General features: G+C 41.3%; 2 protein-coding genes, 1 long non-coding RNA gene and 2 other non-coding genes across 8 annotated transcripts in view; 2 read left to right on the plus strand and 3 right to left on the minus strand.

The window, feature by feature from the left end:
• Positions 1–516: 516 nt before the first annotated feature.
• On the plus strand, positions 517–9,654 carry LOC117322866. Its single transcript, XM_033877801.1, has 2 exons — positions 517–615; positions 8,467–9,654. The coding sequence occupies exon 2, from the start codon at positions 8,540–8,542 to the stop codon at positions 9,212–9,214; it is 675 nt and encodes a 224-aa protein (XP_033733692.1). The 5' UTR covers positions 517–615; positions 8,467–8,539; the 3' UTR covers positions 9,215–9,654.
• Positions 9,655–12,943: 3,289 nt separating this feature from the next.
• Positions 12,944–13,015, minus strand: Trnae-uuc. The gene has a single exon. It is a non-coding gene; the product is annotated as a tRNA-Glu (tRNA).
• Positions 13,016–15,710: 2,695 nt separating this feature from the next.
• On the plus strand, positions 15,711–15,782 carry Trnae-uuc. Its single transcript has one exon. It is a non-coding gene; the product is annotated as a tRNA-Glu (tRNA).
• Positions 15,783–17,012: 1,230 nt separating this feature from the next.
• Positions 17,013–18,506, minus strand: LOC117324546. 2 transcript variants are annotated; one of them, XR_004532017.1, is made up of 2 exons: positions 17,532–18,506; positions 17,013–17,423 (listed from the first exon to the last, which is right to left on the minus strand). It is a non-coding gene; the product is annotated as an uncharacterized LOC117324546 (long non-coding RNA). The 2 variants fall into 2 exon arrangements; XR_004532016.1 differs by having other exon boundaries at positions 17,013–17,450.
• Positions 18,507–23,455: 4,949 nt separating this feature from the next.
• Positions 23,456–25,954, minus strand: part of LOC117324545 (selenoprotein N-like) — a 45,121-nt gene continuing 42,622 nt past the window's right edge. For all 3 annotated transcript variants that reach the window (XM_033880457.1, XM_033880456.1, XM_033880455.1), the window contains one exon: positions 23,456–24,456. In XM_033880457.1, the coding sequence (XP_033736348.1) occupies positions 24,369–24,456 (88 nt within the window). In that variant the 3' untranslated portion in view covers positions 23,456–24,368. The remainder of the gene's footprint in view (positions 24,457–25,954) is intronic.

Below are 25,954 nucleotides of genomic sequence, written 5' to 3' on the forward strand. Positions count from 1 at the left end.
AACTAAAAATTTTCATAAATCTTGAATTTAATTTTCATTAAACCAATATAAAACTCAAACTTTAAAAGTTTAATGAGGTTTACTGAAAATAACTATTTCATTAAACGCGGGTTTTCATGCAGTGTATCGTACCTGAGATCTGTCGTTTTATGTGAAAAATGTTTAATCATAATATCTGGAGTTACTATTTACACGCGTGTTGACAGCATCTTTGAATATGAATTTAATTGAAAACACAAGCGGAGAAAATCATAGAAAAAAATATGAACAAATCAAACAATAACTAGTTTTTGTTCTAGTTCCCTATATCAGATGAGATCTCTGGAATGACATATATGACAGATTATGTACGTCACGGATATATTGTGTTCCCTCCTGTAGCAGTCACTGCCACTATGTCTTATTGTATATCAATGACGCACGTGGCTCAATTGTGAGAAATAATTAATTCCGGTCGTCAGCAGTCGGATTTGTTTCCATGGTTACCATAACAGTTTTTCTATAAACTGTACATGAAGGTTAGTGAATGGCTATAGTATACATTGGAATTTGTCCTGTGATATATACTTCTTATCCAGTTTTTCCCCGAGATAAAATCGCTGAATTCGTTTGAACGTAAGTAGACAAAAATTATTTTATTACAAAACATTTCCTTCTGTATTATTCCGCTGAGATTGATTGGTGATGTGTCGGCTGGCCATGATATCACCTTCCTCCTGACCATGATATCACCTCCCCACTGACCATGATATCACCTCCCTCCTGACCGTGGTATCACCTCCCTCCTGACCATGGTATAACCTCCCTCCTGACAATGATATCACCTCCCTCCTGACCTTGGTATCACCTTCCTCCTGACCGTGGTATCACCTCCCTCCTGACCATGGGATCACATCCCTCCTGACCATGGGATCACCTCCCTCCTGACCATGGTATCACCTCCCTGCTGACCATGATATCACCTCCCTCCTGACCATGATATCACCTCCCTCCTGACCATGATATCACCTCCCTCCTGACCATGATATCACCTCCCTCCTGACCATGATATCACCTCCCTCCTGGCCATGGTATCACCTCCCTCCTGGCCATGGTATCACCTCCCTCCTGACCATGGTATCACCTTCCTCCTGACCATGGTATAACCTCCCTCCTGACCGTGGTATAACCTCCCTCCTGACCGTGGTATAACCTCCCTCCTGACCATGGTATCACCTCCCTCCTGACCATGGTATCACCTCCCTCCTGACCATGATATCACCTCCCTGCTGACCACGGTATAACCTCCCCCCTGACCATGATATCACCTCCCTCCTGGCCATGATATCACCTCCCTCCTGACCATGGTATCACCTCCCTCCTGACCATGATATAACCTCCCTCCTGACCATGGTATCACCTCCCTCCTGACCATGGTATCACCTCCCTCCTGACCATGGTATCACCTCCCTCCTGACAATGGTATAACCTCCCTCCTGACCGTGGTATCACCTCCCTCCTGACCATGGTATAACCTCCCTCCTGACAATGATATCACCTCCCTCCTGACCATGGTATAACCTCCCTCCTGACCATGATATAACCTCCCTCCTGACAATGATATCACCTTCCTCCTGACCGTGGTATCATCTCCCTCCTGACTATGGTATCACCTCCCTCCTGACCATGGTATAACCTCCCTTCTGACCATGGTATCACCTCCCTCCTGACCGTGGTATCACCTCCCTCCTGACCATGGTATCACCTCCCTCCTGACAATGATATCACCTCCCTCCTGACCTTGGTATCACCTCCCTCCTGACCATGGTATCACCTCCCTCCTGACCATGATATAACCTCCCTCCTGACCATGATATAACCTCCCTCCTGACCATGATATAACCTCCCTCCTGACCGTGGTATCATCTCCCTCCTGACCGTGGTATCACCTCCCTACTGACCATGGTATCACCTCCCTCCTGACCATGATATAACCTCCCTCCTGACCATGGTATCATCTCCCTCCTGACCACGGTATAACCTCCCTCCTGACCATGGTATCATCTCCCTCCTGACCACGGTATAACCTCCCTCCTGACCATGGTATCATCTCCCTCCTGACCATGGTATCACCTCCCTCCTGACCATGGTATCACCTTCCTCCTGACAATGATATCACCTCCCTCCTTACCATGGTATCACCTCCCTCCTGACAATGATATCACCTCCCTCCTGACCATGGTATCACCTCCCTCCTGACCGTGGTATCACCTCCCTCCTGACCATGGTATCACCTTCCTCCTGACAATGATATCACCTCCCTCCTGACCATGGTATCACCTCCCTCCTGACAATGATATCACCTCCCTCCTGACCTTGGTATCACCTCCCTCCTGACCATGGTATCACCTCCCTCCTGACCATGGTATAACCTCCCTCCTGACCGTGATATAACCTCCCTCCTGACCATGATATAACCTCCCTCCTGACCATGATATAACCTCACTCCTGACCATGATATAACCTCCCTCCTGACCATGATATAACCTCCCTCCTGACCATGGTATCACCTCCCTCCTGACCATGATATAACCTCCCTCCTGACCATGATATAACCTCCCTCCTGACCATGATATAACCTCCCTCCTGACCATGATATAACCTCCCTCCTGACCTTGGTATCACCTCCCTCCTGACCGTGGTATAACCTCCCTCCTGACCATGGTATAACCTCCCTCCTGACCATGGTATCACCTCCCTCCTGACCTTGGTATCACCTCCCTCCTGACTATGGTATCACCTCCCTCCTGACCATGGTATCACCTCCCTCCTGACCATGATATAACCTCCCTCCTGACCATGGTATAACCTCCCAACTGACCATGGTATAACCTCCCTCCTGACCGTGGTATAACCTCCCTCCTGACCGTGGTATAACCTCCCTCCTGACCATGGTATCACCTCCCTCCTGACCATGGTATCACCTCCCTCCTGACCATGGTATCACCTCCCTCCTGACCATGGTATCACCTCCCTCCTGACCATGATATAACCTCCCTCCTGACCATGATATAACCTCCCTCCTGACCATGATATAACCTCCCTCCTGACCATGATATAACCTCCCTCCTGACCATGGTATCACCTCCCTCCTGACCGTGGTATCACCTCCCTCCTGACCGTGGTATCACCTCCCTCCTGACCATGGTATAACCTCCCTCCTGACCTTGGTATCACCTCCCTCCTGACCATGGTATCACCTCCCTCCTGACCATGGTATCACCTCCCTCCTGACCATGATATAACCTCCCTCCTGACCATGGTATAACCTCCCTCCTGACCGTGGTATACCTTCCCTCCTGATCATGGTATCACCTCCCTCCTGACCATGGTATCACCTTCCTCCTGACCTTGGTATAACCTCCCTCCTGACCATGGTATTACCTCCCTCCTGACCATGGTATCACCTCCCTCCTGACCATGGTATCACCTCCCTCCTGACCATGGTATCACCTCCCTCCTGACCATGATATCACCTCCCTCCTGACAATGGTATCACCTCCCTCCTGACCATGATATCACCTCCCTCCTGACCGTGGTATAACCTCCCTCCTGACCATGGTATAACCTCCCCCCTGACCATGGTATCACCTCCCCCCTGACCATGATATCACCTCCCTCCTGACCATGATATCACCTCCCTCCTGACCATGATATCACCTCCCTCCTGGCCATGGTATCACCTCCCTCCTGGCCATGGTATCACCTCCCTCCTGACCATGGTATCACCTCCATCCTGACCATGGTATCACATCCATCCTGACCATGGTATCACCTCCCTCCTGACCATGGTATCACCTCCCTCCTGACCGTGGTATCACCTCCCTCCTGACCATGGTATAACCTCCCTCCTGACCGTGGTATCACCTCCCTCCTGACCATGATATCACCTCCCTCCTGACCATGGTATCATCTCCCTCCTGACCATGATATCACCTCCCTCCTGACCATGACATCACCTCCCTCCTGACCATGGTATCACCTCCCTCCTGACCGTGGTATAACCTCCCCCCTGACCATGGTATCACCTCCCTCCTGACCATGGTATAACCTCCCTCCTGACCATGGTATCACCTCCCTGCTGACCATGATATCACCTCCCTCCTGACCATGATATCACCTCCCTCCTGACCATGATATCACCTCCCTCCTGACCATGATATCACCTCCCTCCTGGCCATGGTATCACCTCCCTCCTGGCCATGGTATCACCTCCCTCCTGACCATGGTATCACCTTCCTCCTGACCATGGTATAACCTCCCTCCTGACCGTGGTATAACCTCCCTCCTGACCGTGGTATAACCTCCCTCCTGACCATGGTATCACCTCCCTCCTGACCATGGTATCACCTCCCTCCTGACCATGATATCACCTCCCTGCTGACCACGGTATAACCTCCCCCCTGACCATGATATCACCTCCCTCCTGGCCATGATATCACCTCCCTCCTGACCATGGTATCACCTCCCTCCTGACCATGATATAACCTCCCTCCTGACCATGGTATCACCTCCCTCCTGACCATGGTATCACCTCCCTCCTGACCATGGTATCACCTCCCTCCTGACCATGGTATAACCTCCCTCCTGACCGTGGTATCACCTCCCTCCTGACCATGGTATAACCTCCCTCCTGACAATGATATCACCTCCCTCCTGACCATGGTATAACCTCCCTCCTGACCATGATATAACCTCCCTCCTGACAATGATATCACCTTCCTCCTGACCGTGGTATCATCTCCCTCCTGACTATGGTATCACCTCCCTCCTGACCATGGTATAACCTCCCTTCTGACCATGGTATCACCTCCCTCCTGACCGTGGTATCACCTCCCTCCTGACCATGGTATCACCTCCCTCCTGATAATGATATCACCTCCCTCCTCACCTTGGTATCACCTCCCTCCTGACCATGGTATCACCTCCCTCCTGACCATGATATAACCTCCCTCCTGACCATGATATCACCTCCCTCCTGACCATGATATAACCTCCCTCCTGACCGTGGTATCACCTCCCTCCTGACCGTGGTATCACCTCCCTCCTGACCGTGGTATCACCTCCCTCCTGACCATGGTATCACCTCCCTCCTGACCATGATATAACCTCCCTCCTGACCATGGTATCATCTCCCTCCTGACCACGGTATAACCTCCCTCCAGACCATGGTATCATCTCCCTCCTGACCACGGTATAACCTCCCTCCTGACCATGGTATCATCTCCCTCCTGACCATGGTATCACCTCCCTCCTGACCATGGTATCACCTTCCTCCTGACAATGATATCACCTCCCTCCTTACCATGGTATCACCTCCCTCCTGACAATGATATCACCTCCCTCCTGACCATGGTATCACCTCCCTCCTGACCGTGGTATCACCTCCCTCCTGACCATGGTATCACCTTCCTCCTGACAATGATATCACCTCCCTCCTGACCATGGTATCACCTCCCTCCTGACCGTGATATAACCTCCCTCCTGACCATGATATAACCTCCCTCCTGACCATGATATAACCTCACTCCTGACCATGATATAACCTCCCTCCTGACCATGATATAACCTCCCTCCTGACCATGGTATCACCTCCCTCCTGACCATGATATAACCTCCCTCCTGACCATGATATAACCTCCCTCCTGACCATGATATAACCTCCCTCCTGACCATGATATAACCTCCCTCCTGACCATGGTATCACCTCCCTCCTGACCGTGGTATAACCTCCCTCCTGACCATGGTATAACCTCCCTCCTGACCATGGTATCACCTCCCTCCTGACCTTGGTATCACCTCCCTCCTGACTATGGTTTCACCTCCCTCCTGACCATGGTATCACCTCCCTCCTGACCATGATATAACCTCCCTCCTGACCATGGTATAACCTCCCAACTGACCATGGTATAACCTCCCTCCTGACCGTGGTATAACCTCCCTCCTGACCGTGGTATAACCTCCCTCCTGACCATGGTATCACCTCCCTCCTGACCATGGTATCACCTCCCTCCTGACCATGGTATCACCTCCCTCCTGACCATGGTATCACCTCCCTCCTGACCATGATATAACCTCCCTCCTGACCATGATATAACCTCCCTCCTGACCATGATATAACCTCCCTCCTGACCATGATATAACCTCCCTCCTGACCATGGTATCACCTCCCTCCTGACCGTGGTATCACCTCCCTCCTGACCGTGGTATCATCTCCCTCCTGACCATGGTATAACCTCCCTCCTGACCTTGGTATCACCTCCCTCCTGACCATGGTATCACCTCCCTCCTGACCATGGTATCACCTCCCTCCTGACCATGATATAACCTCCCTCCTGACCATGGTATAACCTCCCTCCTGACCGTGGTATACCTTCCCTCCTGACCATGGTATCACCTCCCTCCTGACCATGGTATCACCTTCCTCCTGACCTTGGTATAACCTCCCTCCTGACCATGGTATCACCTCCCTCCTGACCATGGTATCACCTCCCTCCTGACCATGGTATCACCTCCCTCCTGACCATGGTATCACCTCCCTCCTGACCATGATATCACCTCCCTCCTGACAATGGTATCACCTCCCTCCTGACCATGATATCACCTCCCTCCTGACCGTGGTATAACCTCCCTCCTGACCATGGTATAACCTCCCCCCCTGACCATGGTATCACCTCCCCCCTGACCATGATATCACCTCCCTCCTGACCATGATATCACCTCCCTCCTGACCATGATATCACCTCCCTCCTGGCCATGGTATCACCTCCCTCCTGGCCATGGTATCACCTCCCTCCTGACCATGGTATCACCTCCATCCTGACCATGGTATCACATCCATCCTGACCATGGTATCACCTCCCTCCTGACCATGGTATCACCTCCCTCCTGACCGCGGTATCACCTCCCTCCTGACCATGGTATAACCTCCCTCCTGACCGTGGTATCACCTCCCTCCTGACCATGATATCACCTCCCTCCTGACCATGGTATCATCTCCCTCCTGACCATGATATCACCTCCCTCCTGACCATGATATCACCTCCCTCCTGACCATGGTATCACCTCCCTCCTGACCGTGGTATAACCTCCCCCCTGACCATGGTATCACCTCCCTCCTGACCATGGTATAACCTCCCTCCTGACCATGGTATCACCTCCCTGCTGACCATGATATCACCTCCCTCCTGACCGTGGTATCACCTCCCTCCTGACCGTGGTATAACCTCCACCCTGACCATGGTATCACCTCCCTCCTGACCGTGGTATAACCTCCCTCCTGACCGTGGTATAACCTCCCTCCTGACCGTGGTATAACTTTCCCCCTGACCATGGTATCACCTCCCTCCTGACCATGGTATCACCTCCCTCCTGACCGTGATATCACCTCCCTCCTGACCGTGGTATCACCTCCCTCCTGACCGTGGTATAACCTCCCCCCTGACCATGTTATCACCTCCCTCCTGACCATGGTATCACCTTCCTCCTGACCATGGTATCACCTCCCTGCTGACCATGATATCACCTCCTTGCTGACCATGGTATAACCTCCCTCCTGACCATGGTATAACCTCCCTCCTGACTATTGAATGTTATAGATGTCGCCCAGATTGATTGGAGCTTTGTCAGTTGACGTTATTTTATATGTTTTACAATCCGCTTCAATATAATTGCTTTCGCCAATATCGTTTATCAAATAAAGTAGACGTGCATTTTTCGTAAACTGGTTCCCTCCCTTTGTTCTCTACTCTCCGCCAGGACTGCGTTCCGGTTACAAATTCCGGTAGTTGATTTTCACTTCAGCTACACAATATCTGATGACGTAATGATACCAAGGCTGGCTTTAGACCGTCCCGCCGGTGACGCACGTGTTGCTAATTCAGATTCGGAAAACCCTAATGCACCCAAAGCATTAGATTTCAGTGTCAGGAGTAAATATACCGTTTGGTTAATAAACAAAGATGATCTTAATTTTTGCTTTTTAAAATGACTTCAGTTAAACACTGTTCAATGTGTTTATGACGGTGACACTATTGACGTAGCATGCGCATTAAAGGTGCGTACAAGTTAGTCAAGATGGTTACTCGCCACCGTTCCTCTGAGTAGCGTACACAAGGGAGACAACTAAGGAGGGTTCCAGTATACGCTTTCCGCACGAGTTATCTCACCTGAAATTTAGCCCTCTTTTGTTGGGGCAGATGTAGCTCGTCAAACATGTGTGTGCACCATTTAGACGCAATGGACACCTCTGATTGGCCAACATTGATATATTGTTTGATTAATCTGAAAATTGTTCTACAAGTTTTTGAGTGACAATTTCATGTTTTAAAAAAAGTTGGTTGTCATTTGGTCCAATGAATCTAGTCAACAATTCTCTTCTGTAAGATTGAATTTAGTTTTTGCTTATTTATTTATTTTCTATTTCAGGGCTGAAGGTTAACTGGTTCACATTATCAAAGAGCAAACAATATAACAAAAAAGCATTATTAGAAGGCAAACAATGGCTAGCAACATGGGGTCTAGTTGGCCGGTCCGAAAACCCATAGAGAAAACACACATGCGATCGCTCCGAAGACGGCCTTCATTGACAGGAAAACGCTCCTTTGCTGGAAGAAATATTGATGTTAAAATCGCTTCTAGAAAATGCACCGACTCAGAAACATCATCAACGACAAAGTTATCTCCCCTCCCGACAGCCACTGGTATACAGTTATCTCCCCTCCCGACCGCCACTGGTATACAGTTATCTCCCCTTCCAACAGCCACTGGTATACAGTTATCTCCCCTTCCAACAGCCACTAGAATAACATTATCTCCTCATCCGGGGTCTAATCAGAACTCCCCTGTCATACAAAAAAAGAAGATGAGGCGTCTACCAGACATTTCTGTTCCTTCCCGTGGTGAGTCTTCGTCTGTCAACAGTGAAGTTAGCAACAAAACGACAGACATCAAACAAGTTTCAGACTTACCAACCACCCGACGTCTCACGAAAAGTAGCGAGCGAGAAAAATCAGACAGTCCTGTTTGTAATCATGACCAAATAACATCCAAAGAAATTGACAAAGGTATTCAAACACCAGCTGACTTTCTGGAGTATGCTAGTGAAGACATGGACAGTGATTTTCAAGATGTAGATTTAACTATAGACCCCAATACTATATCTATATATTTTTAAAGTGTTCAGATATTTTGTTATTGATGCCATGGGTCGTTCTGAACTCTGGAAATAACACTGGAGTCTTAATCTTATGGATGCTTAGCATTGATGAAGTGATTTTTATAGGCCTACAGAAAACATGCCTATCCAACGGTATTTTTTTTACAGCAAAAGGCCTTTTGCGAAAAAAAACAATCTCGTGGTGTTTTTTTTTTTTATATATGTGACATAAAATGTCAAAAAAATCTTGTTTGATTTCTTGTTTGTTGATTTGACTAGATGTTGGAGCGACACGGACTTCCTACCGGTAACCATGGAGACAAGTGGATATTGTTCTGGTGACATTTGCTTTAGGGACATCACGATAAAAACGTTGTAATTTTCAATGAATGTACGTGTTTTGTTCCTTTCCAGTTATGTTTCTGTGCTGTCCCAATGTTCACAGTCGATCCTCATGTCCAGCTTGACCACTTGATTTAGTTGGGAATCCCCCTCTAAATTTAGCGCGGAAATTATTTTTAAATCATCACGTAACTGTTTTGAAATCGAGGCAACACAAACACACGATAGTTTACAAGGCGAATTGGATTAGTTGGACAACGATATTAAACAGTGGTTTAAATGTTAAATAACACGTTCTGTATATATTCCGGCACATATATTTATGTGTAAATAAGTGTAAACACCGTACATATAGTATACAAATATAGTGACAGTAGCGATGTACTGATACAGACTGTATACATATTACCGAGTTTGTGTAAATATTACCGAGATTGTCATGACCTACTATCCAGCAATCAAGCAGAATACGAGCAGCGTCCGTATTACTGCTGTTTTCATGTTTGAACTGTATTGTACTGCTTCCCCAGTTTAATTCTAGGATTGTGTTTGACCCATTTTCCAATTATTCTCTTCATTGCGGAAGCTGTTATCGTTTTCAACCGCAGTCGATTCACATTGGAAGCCATTTTTGTTTTCAGGTGTTTTAGTGTGTTGTGCGCATGCGTGTTATCGTATATGTCACAAAATTAGCATATTCAGACTATTGATCAACGAATTGTGATAACCTTTTTATAATTGATAATTGATGTTTTTTATATACATATATCATCAAATTTGAATGGTTATTGTTCATAAGGATATTTTTTTTAAAGATATACCCAATAATATGAAAAAATACAAAATAAAAATTGGTTTACCGTGATGTCCCTTTAGACGGTGGGGTGATCAATGTAACATATTTATAGTATTATATTGATATTATCATTAGTACCTTAACTCGTTGGTTTTTTTTAATATCATTTTACATCCAAATACCTGTTAAAAGTTTGTTCCCAAAGACGATTACCTAAGTAAATTAAGCTGACCTGTTGTTTCCACAATCAACAGATTCTCATCTTCTGGAAAACATTTTTTTCTGTGATTTTTATTTACTATTCGCTTCCTACACAAGGATTTCAGGACCTACGTACTGTTTTGTGAATTTTTTTTAACATAAGTTAAATGGTCACTTCATTTCAAAATAGTTCATCAAATAAAAATCATTAAATGGAAGTTGTATTGTTTAGTTATGTCTCGTGGAATACATACGTTTCAAACAACAATAGAAGTATAATTTAGTCAACATACATGTATTAGCACTTGATTGGAACATTGAAAACTATTTCATTTTGTAAAAAATATTCAAAGTTCGGATACATGGCAACTAAAAATACTCACTAATATTTAATTTAATGTGTATACAAATTTATATGCAAATATCAGTAAAAATATACAAACATATGTATATCCAGAATGCTAGGTCAGCATGTGTCCTATTAGATAGCCATGACACTGACAAATTTTACTTTGATCAAACAAGAACTTTACATATAATCTATCGTTATGAAACTTAAACAATACGTCTATATCTGAAACAGTTATACAACAATACGTCTATATCTGTAACAGTTATACAACTACAACAATGCGTCTATATCTGTAACAGTTATACAACTACAACAATACGTCTATATCTGTAACAGTTATACAACAATACGTCTATATCTGTAACAGTTATACAACTACAACAATACGTCTATATCTGTAACAGTTATACAACTACAACAATACGTCTATATCTGTAACAGTTATACAACAATACGTCTATATCTGTAACAGTTATACAACAATACGTCTATATCTGTAACAGTTATACAACAATACGTCTATATCTGTAGCAGTTATACAACAATACGTCTATATCTGTAACAGTTATACAACTACAACAATACGTCTATATCTGTAGCAGTTATACAACAATACGTCTATATCTGTAGCAGTTATACAACAATACGTCTATATCTGTAACAGTTATACAGCTACAACAATACGTCTATATCTGTAACAGTTATACAACAATACGTCTATATCTGTAACAGTTATACAACTACAACAATACGTCTATATCTGTAATAGTTATACAACTACAACAATACGTCTATATCTGTAATAGTTATTCAACTACAACAATACGTCTATATCTGTAACAGTTATACAACAATACGTCTATATCTGTAACAGTTATACAACAATATGTCTATATCTGTAACAGTTATACAACAATACGTCTATATCTGTAACAGTTATACAACAATATGTCTATATCTGTAACAGTTATACAACTACAACAAGAGTTATCAAAATATAGACTGACCCAAGAGTTATCAAATTATAGACTGACCCAAGAGTTATCAATCTATAGACTGACCCAAGCGTGCTGAATTGGAACGCAATATTTTTTCAGGGTCTTTGCGAGACAGTCGTCTTTACATGGCTTCTGAAATTCCATCCAAATAAATGCAAAGTACTGCAAGTTTAATATAAAATTCATAATCCCCGCCTTATCGACAGTCAGCAGATTTTTTGTCAGTCATTGGAACAGCCGGAGCCCCGTTCGATTTGCACTCTTCTAAGAAGAGAAGCCTTCTAAGAAGATCGTATTCCGTTATATGTAAATCGAGTAAACCGGGAGAATAAAACAAAAAATAAGCAAGTTTTTAAGTTTTCTCAAACACGATGACACAAACATGTGCATGTCTGTGTTATAAATCCTTCTCTAGTGAAACTCATCACTCGCACACTTAAAACATGGTCGCCTGCCATCTTGGAAGATAAATCTCCCAGCTTCGAGACGGAAGAAGTAGAAGATCTTCCAGAAGCAGAAGAGCTTCAAATCGAGTGACCGGAAGATATATTCTAGAATGAGAAGAGTGCAAATCGAACGGGGCTCCGAACATGGTCGCGTGCTTTTTGGCAAACAAAATAGTACATGGATTTTTTTTTAAAACAACTCTATTTTGTTTATCATTTTATTATCAACGTAATGCACAAATGGCATATTTTTTATAACAAATAATGTAGACAAAATAATTAGTCGTTTAACTTAATTATCCTGGATATTGTAGTTCCGGTTTGTGTTGTATTAATACGCTGATAAGTGTAGCGCGTGATGGATGGCATTTAAACGTACATTAATGACAGAGCTCTCAAACAGACTATATAGTGACTATACCAGGCAAATGAAAATATAATACATTACATGTACAAAGAAAGATAACTCGCGTTCTTCATTGTAATACGTAAACAAATAAATCTAATTTTCAGTTAAACAATATTTTTAAATGCGATATTTTGATTTTAAATGCAATTGTGTATTTCTACCGATTAGAAAAACTGAAATGCTAATTCTGGTAAAAATAATTGTTCCGATGCCGGGAATTGAACCCGGGCCGTCTGGGTGAAAACCAGAAATCCTAACCACTAGACCACATCGGATATAGATTGTTAATTGTAAGTTTAAGTCTATGTAGCAATATAATATATAGCCATCTAGTCGGGCAGAAATCGATACACGATGTATACTGTATATAATCAGAAGTAGGCGCGGTAGATAACTTAAGGTTTTAATCAGATAACGACATTTACGACATACTGTACATATTTAGTATGAATCATTGTGGTGTTGACAATGGCGTCACTGTGGTAACTATATTTATATGTTAGACATATAACTAACCAGATTGTGTTATACAGTCCGATCCCACACATATTTTTCTCTCTTTTTTTCAAACATTTGAAGAACAACAAAATATAAGACAGTTTCATGTTACCGCATGGGTGTTCACTTCACCATAATGGTAAAGTGATCCGCAGATCACCATAATGGTAAAGTGATTTGAGCTTTACTTTACCATACAACACCTGTGTTATTGTCAAATGTCTGTTGCCACCTTTACAACACTTAAGATATGTTTGTCCTGTCTACTGTATAGCGTTTTTCTTTGTCAGATACGTTAGGTATTGGTAAAAATTTAACTTAAAAAAAAAACAAAAACAAAAAAACAACAAACTTTTCTACATTTGAATTTGTCGTGTTATCCTGGGAAACATATCTACATACCAGCCAGGATTATGGTTAACATGATGATGCATTCCTATGCTTGGATTCTTGATATTGAAAAATGTAAAGTTTATTTATGTTACAACAATTAAAAAACAAGTTAACCCATCTTATGTAAACACGATCTTGTTGGCCCGGATGGAAGTACGCAAGGGGCTTAACTATTGGAGGAAGCAGCACCCGAGAGAACCCCATGCGGTCGGTCAGGTGACCCCATACATGTTCACGTCCAATCAGGGAATCAAACCCCGACCACCTGGGTGACAGTCAAGTGTGTTACCATGGTACCCGAACCACCAAGTATGGATGTTATGGCCATAGTCATACCAAGGCAGTTACATTAGTAATAAGTCTGGATGTTATGCCAGTCATACCAAGGCAGTTACATTATCAACTTTTTCCATGATGATAAATCTTGTACATGTAAGTGACCCGAAACCAATGAATTTTGACCAAACACTTCAAATATGAAGTCTATAGAATAAAAGCATATCACAAACCATTGGTAGAAACGATATAGGTCTATATCAGTTGTAAATAATATTGAACACTGACATCAACTTCATTATCATGTTTTTATAAAAGTATTACTTTTAATCATGCTTTAATTTAAAAGGGGCATTCTGTCGTTGAAATGAGTTTTATCCTATAAAAACAAAAACTAAACGGGAATCTTGTATTTTTCTCAACTGGTAAAATGTATTAACTTCCCCGTAATACAACACTCTAAGCCCGAAGATAACCTGAATTTCTTAAAAATATAAGTTTTTTAATAATAAATGTGACGTAAAACTTGTAAGTTCTGGCATTATGTGGATACAGAGTGGATCAGCTGGAGTGGATGAGAATGGAACAAATATGGAAAAATGAATGGGTTTTTTTTTTCAAATTAAGAAGACGTGTTAAAGAATGTAAGGCGAGTTTTTATATGATTTTTATATGGTTTTACACATGATACAAGACACCCCCTTAAAAAAGTTAAGATATATGTTAGATACTGGCGGGAAAAGTCTTGTGAAACAACTTTATCGGGTTATTTTTACGAGGTACAATTTATTGCGAAAAATCATTCAAATGTATCTTTTACGATATTTGTGATTGAAAATGTGTGAAAATTTACAATGAGCACATCAACAGATCACTTTAACACTCAGTCACGATAATATGTAACAATTTAAGGAATAACACTCGTTGTTTTTTTACACAGGGACCTGAGAAAACGTTACAGTCTAGTGGTATTTCAACCTATCCTAGTGTGTATAGAAGACGTTTTACACTCACTTGGAAAAGTCAAAATACACCTATAGACCACAGGGGCTCAGTTCCGGGATTTTAATTAATGTATGACCAGTAACCACAACAAATAACAAGTCTTTATTCAAGTTTTTAATTCTTATAAACATGGACACCCCAACTCCGATTTTCATGTTTAAGAACTGGGCTGTATCATGCCCCTGTGTGACCTTCACAAAGAGACATCTTAACACAAGACGTATAATTCCACTAAAACACTAAATGTTTCATTTACCAAATATGAAAGCAATATGCATACGATAATGACTCAATGAAGGATTTCATTAAGGAATGTGTTTTTGTGGACAATGGATAAGTGACATGTGTTGGCTGTGTATCTAGAACGTGCCATGTATTGGTTGTAATAAAGTGTATTTTAAAGATATATATTGTGTATATCGTTTATGAACCTTAATTTGTAGTATATCCAAATGTAGCAACCATTCATCTTACTATTTAATGTACATTTCTATAACATGGATGACATTCTACTCATCATTGCGATAAAGTATTGTTTAAATGGTATGTCTGTTTTCCCAAACTATACCTATTCTGATTTCTTTTAATTGACATTACCACCATAGGCGTAGTCATACATATACCACAGGTCCTAGCCTCGCCTGTCAATACACCCAATATATAATCTATTGGGTGTATTGACAGACGAGGCTAGGACCTGTGCATATACAAAACATGTAAATATACACGTAGAGAAACGTATCAGGTATTGTCGAGGTAAGTATATCATATCATGTGTAACCGTGTCACACAGGTATATCCGATGTGGTCTAGTGGTTAGGATTTCTGGTTTTCACCCAGACGGCCCGGGTTCAATTCCCGGCATCGGAACAATTTTTTTTATTATTATTTTTTTACATTCTTTTTTTCGGCATAGCCATATATTCTTTTGGTCCCGGATATGACGCGACAGGTGGCGTTACTGGTCAAGATGAAGTATGTGATTGGTCCATTTAGCGGTAAATGCAAAATGCAGATATGCAGTTAAAAACGAAATAAAGTAAGATTGAATGCAAGCTGAATAAGGGATTACTTTTTTCAAATTACACATTAATAGCATTATATTCCTGATTCAAATGCAGTCTTATTATCACCAAAAATGATTTAAACTGATATAATTTTGTTATCCTATCCGTGCTGAAATGCATTAGTTTGTTGATTTATCTCACCAGCAGTTTTACATTACAACCACCAGCATTAAAACTATAACGATTATCTTTTTTAAAGATATTTCTTGTTTATAAATATTCTCATATTTCAGAAAACATTTTCCTTCAACATTTATCGTTATACCTGATAATAGTATATACTTTTGCCTTTTTAGGCTTTTAAGCCAAAATACTTGTATAGGGTACATATTGCACATATGGTCTACTTTTAACCAATTTAATGTATATTGGTGTCGGCATCCAAAATATACGAAGTTGTGTTAGGTGTGTGGTTTCATAGAAACACCAGCCATATGTGGCCGTCAGCCTCGCTATATCCTGTCGAAACACGAGATAAGGAACAACTTTTTTTTCTGAAAAAAAAAATCACAAACAGGAATTTAAATAAAAACAAACTTTATTAGACAAAAATGTAAAGATAAAAAGATTAATTTTATTTAATGAATGACCAGGTAAAAAAATATATTATTGTCATGGTATCACAGTGAAAACATTGATCATCATCATGGATTCAAATCTGACCCCATACAAGGTTATCAGATATACTCTAGCTGTGTAGCTTTTCTGAGCATGTCGTCATGCAGGTATTTGTTCAGTAAATGAATCCAGGACTAAAATCGTTTAAAACTCTGATCCATTTCTATCTTTGGAATGTGTGAAAAAAATACAACTCTACACCAACAATGTTATTTGTACTATATACATAACATACTTATGTAGAACAGACTATAAAATCATCTTGTTCTGTCCCTCCAACAATGTCATTTGTACTACATACATAACATACTTATGTAGAACAGACTATAACATCATCTCATTCTGTCCCTCCAACAATGTCATTTGTACTATATACATAACATACTTATGTAGAACAGACTATAACATCATCTCATTCTGTCCATCCCACAAGTTTCACAAGTTTTTTTTTTTTTTGTGTTTAGCACAATGGAAAATGGATAAATGCTGATTGAATCGTGCATCTCAACCAAAATGCTTTTTTTCCAAGTCTTGGTAATTATGTGTATAATCTTGGAAAAACTCAATTTTAACATGTTTTATATATTTTGAACTCCTGTCAAACCTCAATCCTTCTGAACATTAAGGTCAATTAGTATTATGCACTGGTGTTTTAAAAACCACACAATATATTACACACATATTCTTTGTCTTGTATGTTATTCGCCATTTTGGTCAAAGACAACAAAATCCTGTTTATATGAAGGTTCCGTTAGGATGTATGATAAACATGTCTGATGTATTAACCCTGACATTTACATGTAAGTACAGTGGCAACAGACTCCGCCTGTCACTAACTGACAACAGACTCTGCCTGTCACTAACTGACAACAGACTCTGCCTGTCACTAACTGACAACAGACTCTGCCTGTCACTAACTGACAACAGACTCCACCTGTCACTAACTGACAACAGACTCTGCCTGTCACTAACTGACAACAGACTCCGCCTGTCACTAACTGCCAACATAAAAACAAAAGTTTACTTAAAACAAATTTACAGTCTGAAATGTGTTTTCTACTGTTTGTCAAAATAATGTCCTCCATTCCACCACCAAAACTGACTGACCTAACAGGCAGTGGGGGAATATTGTAAAAGTTTTGTTTGTAACATAACAAATATACATTTGTAATTATAAAATTGACAAAGGACAATCAATTCTATTCCAAACAACACATTTTAGGTGTTCCTACAAATCCATGTCTACACAAATATTAAAAGATATCTTTTTTTTTTAATTGACTAATCTTTTTAAAAACCAAACTATTCACAGAAAAAAAACCATAATTTCCATTACCATATAGGAGAAACATGAGCAACAATGATTCCAGGTTATTCCAGCAGTCTGACATGTTTATATCAACATTCTAAAGATATTAACAGTAGATATTTATGTTCAGGATCGTCTCAAATCATTTCAAATTAAATTTTATTAATTCATTAAATTCTATTAACTCCATAATTAACATAACAAACAAGAATAATACAGCTGATTGTGTACAAAAGCGAAACAATAAATTATCACAACACATTTAAAACATGATATAAACATACAAACACATCTTACAGCACTCCATATTAACACAAGAGACAATTTGTTCAATTTTCCAATTCTTACCACTGAGTAATGATATGTAGTGAACTTATGTGTTGTCTAGTTGACAGACAAATGTCAGAACGGTGCCATCAGACAAAGACACATCAGAACGGTGCCATCAGACAAAGACACATCAGAACGATACCATCAGATAAAGACACATCAGAATGGTGCCATCAGATGTAGACACATCAGAACGGTACCATCAGACAAAGACACATCAGAACGGTACCATCAGATGTAGACACATCAGAACGATACCATCAGATAGACACATCAGAACGGTACCATCAGATAGACACATCAGAACGGTACCATCAGATAGACACATCAGAACAGTACCATCAGATAAAGACACATCAGAACGGTACCATCAGATGTAGACACATCAGAACGATACCATCAGATAGACACATCAGAACGGTACCATCAGATAGACACATCAGAACGGTACCATCAGATAGACACATCAGAACGGTACCATCAGATGTAGACACATCAGAACGATACCATCAGATAGACACATCAGAACGGTACCATCAGATAGACACATCAGAACGGTACCATCAGATAGACACATCAGAACGGTACCATCAGACAAAGACACATCAGAACGGTACCATCAGATAGACACATCAGAACGGTACCATCAGACAAAGACACATCAGAACGGTACCATCAGACAAAGACACATCAGAACGGTACCATCAGATGTAGACACATCAGAACGGTACCATCAGATAGACACATCAGAACGGTACCATCAGATAGACACATCAGAACGGTACCATCAGATAAAGACACATCAGAACGGTACCATCAGATAGACACATCAGAACGGTACCATCAGATGTAGACACATCAGAACGGTACCATCAGATAAAGACACATCAGAACGGTACCATCAGACAAAGACACATCAGAACGGTGCCATCAGACAAAGACACATCAGAACAGTACCATCAGATAGACACATCAGAACGGTACCATCAGATAGACACATCAGAACGGTACCATCAGATAGACACATCAGAACGGTACCATCAGACAAAGACACATCAGAACGGTACCATCAGATAGACACATCAGAACGGTACCATCAGATAGACACATCAGAACAGTACCATCAGATAGACACATCAGAACGGTACCATCAGATAGACACATCAGAACGGTACCATCAGATAGACACATCAGAACGGTACCATCAGACAAAGACACATCAGAACGGTACCATCAGATAGACACATCAGAACGGTACCATCAGATAGACACATCAGAACGGTACCATCAGATAGACACATCAGAACGGTACCATCAGATAGACACATCAGAACGGCACCATCAGATGTAGACACATCAGAACGGTAACATCAGATGTAGACACATCAGAACGGTACCATCAGATGTAGACACATCAGAACGGTACCATCAGATAGACACATCAGAACGGTACCATCAGATAGACACATCAGAACGGTACCATCAGATAGACACATCAGAACGGTACCATCAGACAAAGACACATCAGAACGGTACCATCAGACAAAGACACATCAGAACGGTACCATCAGACAAAGACACATCAGAACGGTACCATCAGATAGACACATCAGAACGGTACCATCAGATAAAGACACATCAGAACGGTACCATCAGACAAAGACACATCAGAACGGTACCATCAGACAAAGACACATCAGAACGGTACCATCAGATAGACACATCAGAACGGTACCATCAGATAGACACATCAGAACGGTACCATCAGATAGACACATCAGAACGGTACCATCAGATAGACACATCAGAACGGTACCATCAGATAGACACATCAGAACGGTACCATCAGATGTAGACACATCAGAACGGTACCATCAGATAAAGACACATCAGAACGGTACCATCAGATAGACACATCAGAACGGTACCATCAGATAGACACATCAGAACGGTACCATCAGACAAAGACACATCAGAACGGTACCATCAGATAAAGACACATCAGAACGGTACCATCAGACAAAGACACATCAGAACGGTACCATCAGACAAAGACACATCAGAACGGTGCCATCAGATGTAGACACATCAGAACGGTACCATCAGATAGACACATCAGAACGGTACCATCAGATAGACACATCAGAACGGTACCATCAGATAGACACATCAGAACGGTACCATCAGATAGACACATCAGAACGGTACCATCAGATAGACACATCAGAACGGTACCATCAGATAGACACATCAGAACGGTACCATCAGATAGACACATCAGAACGGTACCATCAGATAGACACATCAGAACGGTACCATCAGATAGACACATCAGAACGGTACCATCAGATAGACACATCAGAACGGTACCATCAGATAGACACATCAGAACGGTACCATCAGATAGACACATCAGAACGGTACCATCAGATAGACACATCAGAACGGTACCATCAGATAGACACATCAGAACGGTACCATCAGACAAAGACACATCAGAACGGTACCATCAGATGTAGACACATCAGAACGGTACCATCAGATGTAGACACATCAGAACGGTGCCATCAGATAAAGACACATCAGAACGGTACCATCAGATAGACACATCAGAACGGTACCATCAGATGTAGACACATCAGAACGGTACCATCAGATAGACACATCAGAACGGTACCATCAGATAGACACATCAGAACGGTACCATCAGACAAAGACACATCAGAACGGTACCATCAGATGTAGACACATCAGAACGGTACCATCAGATAGACACATCAGAACGGTACCATCAGATAGACACATCAGAACGGTACCATCAGACAAAGACACATCAGAACGGTACCATCAGATGTAGACACATCAGAACGGTACCATCAGATAGACACATCAGAACGGTACCATCAGACAAAGACACATCAGAACGGTACCATCAGACAAAGACACATCAGAACGGTACCATCAGACAAAGACACATCAGAACGGTACCATCAGACAAAGACACATCAGAACGGTACCATCAGATAGACACATCAGAACGGTACCATCAGATAAAGACACATCAGAACGGTAACATCAGACAAAGACACATCAGAACGGTACCATCAGACAAAGACACATCAGAATGGTACCATCAGATGTAGACACATCAGAACGGTACCATCAGATAAAGACACATCAGAACGGTGCCATCAGATAAAGACACATCAGAACGGTACCATCAGACAAAGACACATCAGAACGGTACCATCAGACAAAGACACATCAGAACGGTACCATCAGACAAAGACACATCAGAACGGTACCATCAGACAAAGACACATCAGAACGGTGCCATCAGACAAAGACACATCAGAACGGTACCATCAGATGTAGACACATCAGAACGGTACCATCAGATAAAGACACATCAGAACGGTACCATCAGATAGACACATCAGAACGGTACCATCAGATAGACACATCAGAACGGTACCATCAGATAAAGACACATCAGAACGGTACCATCAGATGTAGACACATCAGAACGGTACCATCAGACAAAGACACATCAGAACGGTACCATCAGATAGACACATCAGAACGGTACCATCAGATAGACACATCAGAACGGTACCATCAGATAGACACATCAGAACGGTACCATCAGATGTAGACACATCAGAACGGTACCATCAGATAGACACATCAGAACGGTACCATCAGATAGACACATCAGAACGGTACCATCAGATGTAGACACATCAGAACGGTACCATCAGATGTAGACACATCAGAACGGTACCATCAGATAGACACATCAGAACAGTACCATCAGATAGACACATCAGAACGGTACCATCAGATAGACACATCAGAACGGTACCATCAGATAAAGACACATCAGAACGGTACCATCAGATAGACACATCAGAACGGTACCATCAGATAAAGACACATCAGAACGGTACCATCAGATAGACACATCAGAACGGTACCATCAGATAGACACATCAGAACGGTACCATCAGATAGACACATCAGAACGGTACCATCAGATAGACACATCAGAACGGTACCATCAGATAAAGACACATCAGAACGGTACCATCAGATAGACACATCAGAACGGTACCATCAGATAGACACATCAGAACGGTACCATCAGATAAAGACACATCAGAACGGTACCATCAGATAGACACATCAGAACGGTACCATCAGATAGACACATCAGAACGGTACCATCAGATAGACACATCAGAACGGTACCATCAGATAGACACATCAGAACGGTACCATCAGATAGACACATCAGAACGGTACCATCAGATAGACACATCAGAACGGTACCATCAGATAAAGACACATCAGAACGGTACCATCAGATGTAGACACATCAGAACGGTACCATCAGACAAAGACACATCAGAACGGTACCATCAGATAGACACATCAGAACGGTACCATCAGATAGACACATCAGAACGGTACCATCAGATAGACACATCAGAACGGTACCATCAGACAAAGACACATCAGAACGGTACCATCAGATAGACACATCAGAACGGTACCATCAGATAAAGACACATCAGAACGGTACCATCAGATGTAGACACATCAGAACGGTACCATCAGATAAAGACACATCAGAACGGTACCATCAGATAGACACATCAGAACGGTACCATCAGATGTAGACACATCAGAACGGTACCATCAGATAAAGACACATCAGAACGGTACCATCAGATAGACACATCAGAACGGTACCATCAGATGTAGACACATCAGAACGGTACCATCAGATAGACACATCAGAACGGTACCATCAGATAGACACATCAGAACGGTACCATCAGATAAAGACACATCAGAACGGTACCATCAGATAGACACATCAGAATGGTAACATCAGATAGACACATCAGAACGGTAACATCAGAACTGATACAGATCTCTAGATTTTTGGCATGTGTATATTGTGTCAGACAAACAATAAATGGCTGTGTGACTAATGGGTTAGTTAACAAACCAAGGGATCTGTTCTAGGAAATATTTCACTTATACAAGTGTACAGAACCTGTAGTCTAAAGTATCATCAAACTTCAATATAACAGGTTTAACTATCAGCCCCATTACATGTCCATCCTCAAATACATGTAATTCATTAAATACCAATTATTTTCATTGATCTTATAAATCTTAATTATCAATAACAGATGAACATATTTAAAAAAAAAATTCTTCAATGCTTACTTATCTGTACAAGTATATGGATATCAAAGGTACTTTGATCAATGTACCAGTATGTGTTACACTGTCCACTGATAAATATTAAACAACGTTCTACAGTATCATTCCTGAGAATCATTATTGCTGAAAGTTATACACACATTTATAGTCTGGATTCATGTTTTGGTGATAATACACGGATTTTGTCAATGGATTTCAGTTAATAAGGTTAGGATTTAAAATGAATTAAAAATATAATATATTCTAAATAGTAACCTCCCTTTACATATATGTAAATATGAAACAGAAGACTAAATTTGAAACCTCAACAAACAAACGCATCAAACCCCAGTAACTAACATATGTATATGAACTCTTTAGTTTCCTATTAAATAAATAAAAAATAAATCATAAATAATTCAAAAAAGTTATTTTCCGAACAAACTAGGTTTTATACCCTCAGTTCATGCATGACTTTGAAAGTTATTTTTGTTTTTGAGAGTTATAGTTAACAAATAATCTTATATTTCTTTAGACTTCAGTGTCGTGTCAGGAATAATTTTGTAATTCACAGTTTTTAGTCTCAGTTACCTGTGATTTCATCTTGGATTTAATTTTTAACTCAGGTAAAGAGTATGAGAAATAAATCAGATTTTAAAAAGTCCAACATCACATTGTTAAACGTAAGCTTTCACACACAATAAAAAAAATCCAACATTCATTTCAATCATAAAATGAAACACTCAACATAAAAAAATAGGTGATACTTAAGCTGAATGTCTCTCATACATTTTTATGTCATGGTTTTGAGATATGCAATCAATGATATGAATAATGACGATCTCAGACCCATGTTGGATCCTCCATAACAAGTCTGTATGTACATGTATTCAATCCTTCAACTCTTCAGGATTTCTATGACAGCTGTGCGAGGTAGGGTTCTGCCCGACGCATGCCTTCTTTCAAAAACTTCATGTATTGTGTAGTATAACCATCTTGGAACCTAAACAGAATAAGCAATAGAAAATGTCAGAAGCATTGAAATCACAGACAGATTGAAGTGTGATTTATCTGTACAGATAAACATCATTCATGGTTTTACTCTGTGGACACCTGTGGACGATAACACCTGTGTTAATTAATGGTTTTACTCTGTGGACACCTGTGGACGATAACACCTGTGTTAATTAATGGTTTTACTCTGTGGACACCTGTGGACGATAACACCTGTGTTAATTAATGGTTTTACTCTGTGGACACCTGTGGACGATAACACCTGTGTTAATTAATGGTTTTACTCTGTGGACACCTGTGGACGATAACACCTGTGTTAATTAATGGTTTTACTCTGTGGACACCTGTTGACGATAACACCTGTGTTAATTAATGGTTTTACTCTGTGGATACCTGTGGACGATAACACCTGTGTTAATTAATGGTTTTACTCTGTGGACACCTGTGGACGATAACACCTGTGTTAATTAATGGTTTTACTCTGTGGACACCTGTGGACGATAACACCTGTGTTAATTAATGGTTTTACTCTGTGGACACCTGTGGACGATAACACCTGTGTTAATTAATGGTTTTACTCTGTGGACACCTGTGGACGATAACACCTGTGTTAATTAATGGTTTAACTCTGTGGATACCTGTGGACGATATAACACCTGTGTTAATTAATGGTTTTACTCTGTGGATACCTGTGGAAGATAAAACCTGTGTTAGGTTTATTTGTTTTGTTTTATGTTTGTTGGATTTATCACCCCGTGAACAGCCAAGGTCATTTGGAGGCGGGGTATCATTGTAGTAGTTGGTGACTACCTCACTGAACAATGTATGAGAGGCCATCACATGTCATCCAGAGTAGTTAAGGAAAAGTGTCTTGCACAAGGACACAACATGACAGCACTGATTGGATCACTTCTCACTTCCAAGAAAAACATGCATGGAGCCTCAAACCACACACCTTGGACCTTCACCTTTATAAGGCTATGTGGCCAGTGTTCTCACTGACTGAACACAGAACAGCCCATTACTAAGCTTCAAAAAGCACTAACTATCAGTGGTTCCTTGGCTGATTGCAGGACATATACAATAACATTCTCCAAAAACATTACACATCTGTTGGACAAACAATATATAAATCTATCCATCACCATATAAAACATGCTTAAAACATTCCACAACCACTAACATGCACAACAATGTAACATGACATTATATTGAAATGCTTAGAAATAACCATGTGATTAAGGAATTAAATATTGTAGATCCAGACCAGCTAACCACTCTCCAGACAAGCTAACCATTCTCCTGTTAAATATTGTAGATCTAGACCAGCTAACCACTCTCAAGACAAGCTAACCATTCTCCTGTTAAATATTGTAGATCTAGACCAGCTAACCACTCTCCAGACAAGCTAACCATTCTCCTGTTAAATATTGTAGATCTAGACCAGCTAACCACTCTCAAGACAAGCTAACCATTCTCCTGTTAAA

This window comes from Pecten maximus, chromosome 3 (genome assembly GCF_902652985.1).
Source record: "Pecten maximus chromosome 3, xPecMax1.1, whole genome shotgun sequence".
Lineage (NCBI taxonomy): Eukaryota > Metazoa > Mollusca > Bivalvia > Pectinida > Pectinidae > Pecten > Pecten maximus.

Coding starts and splice junctions, on each gene's coding strand:
- LOC117322866 (XM_033877801.1), top strand. CDS start 8,540: ATGGCTAGCAACATGGGGTCTAGTTGGCCGGTCCGAAAACCCATAGAG.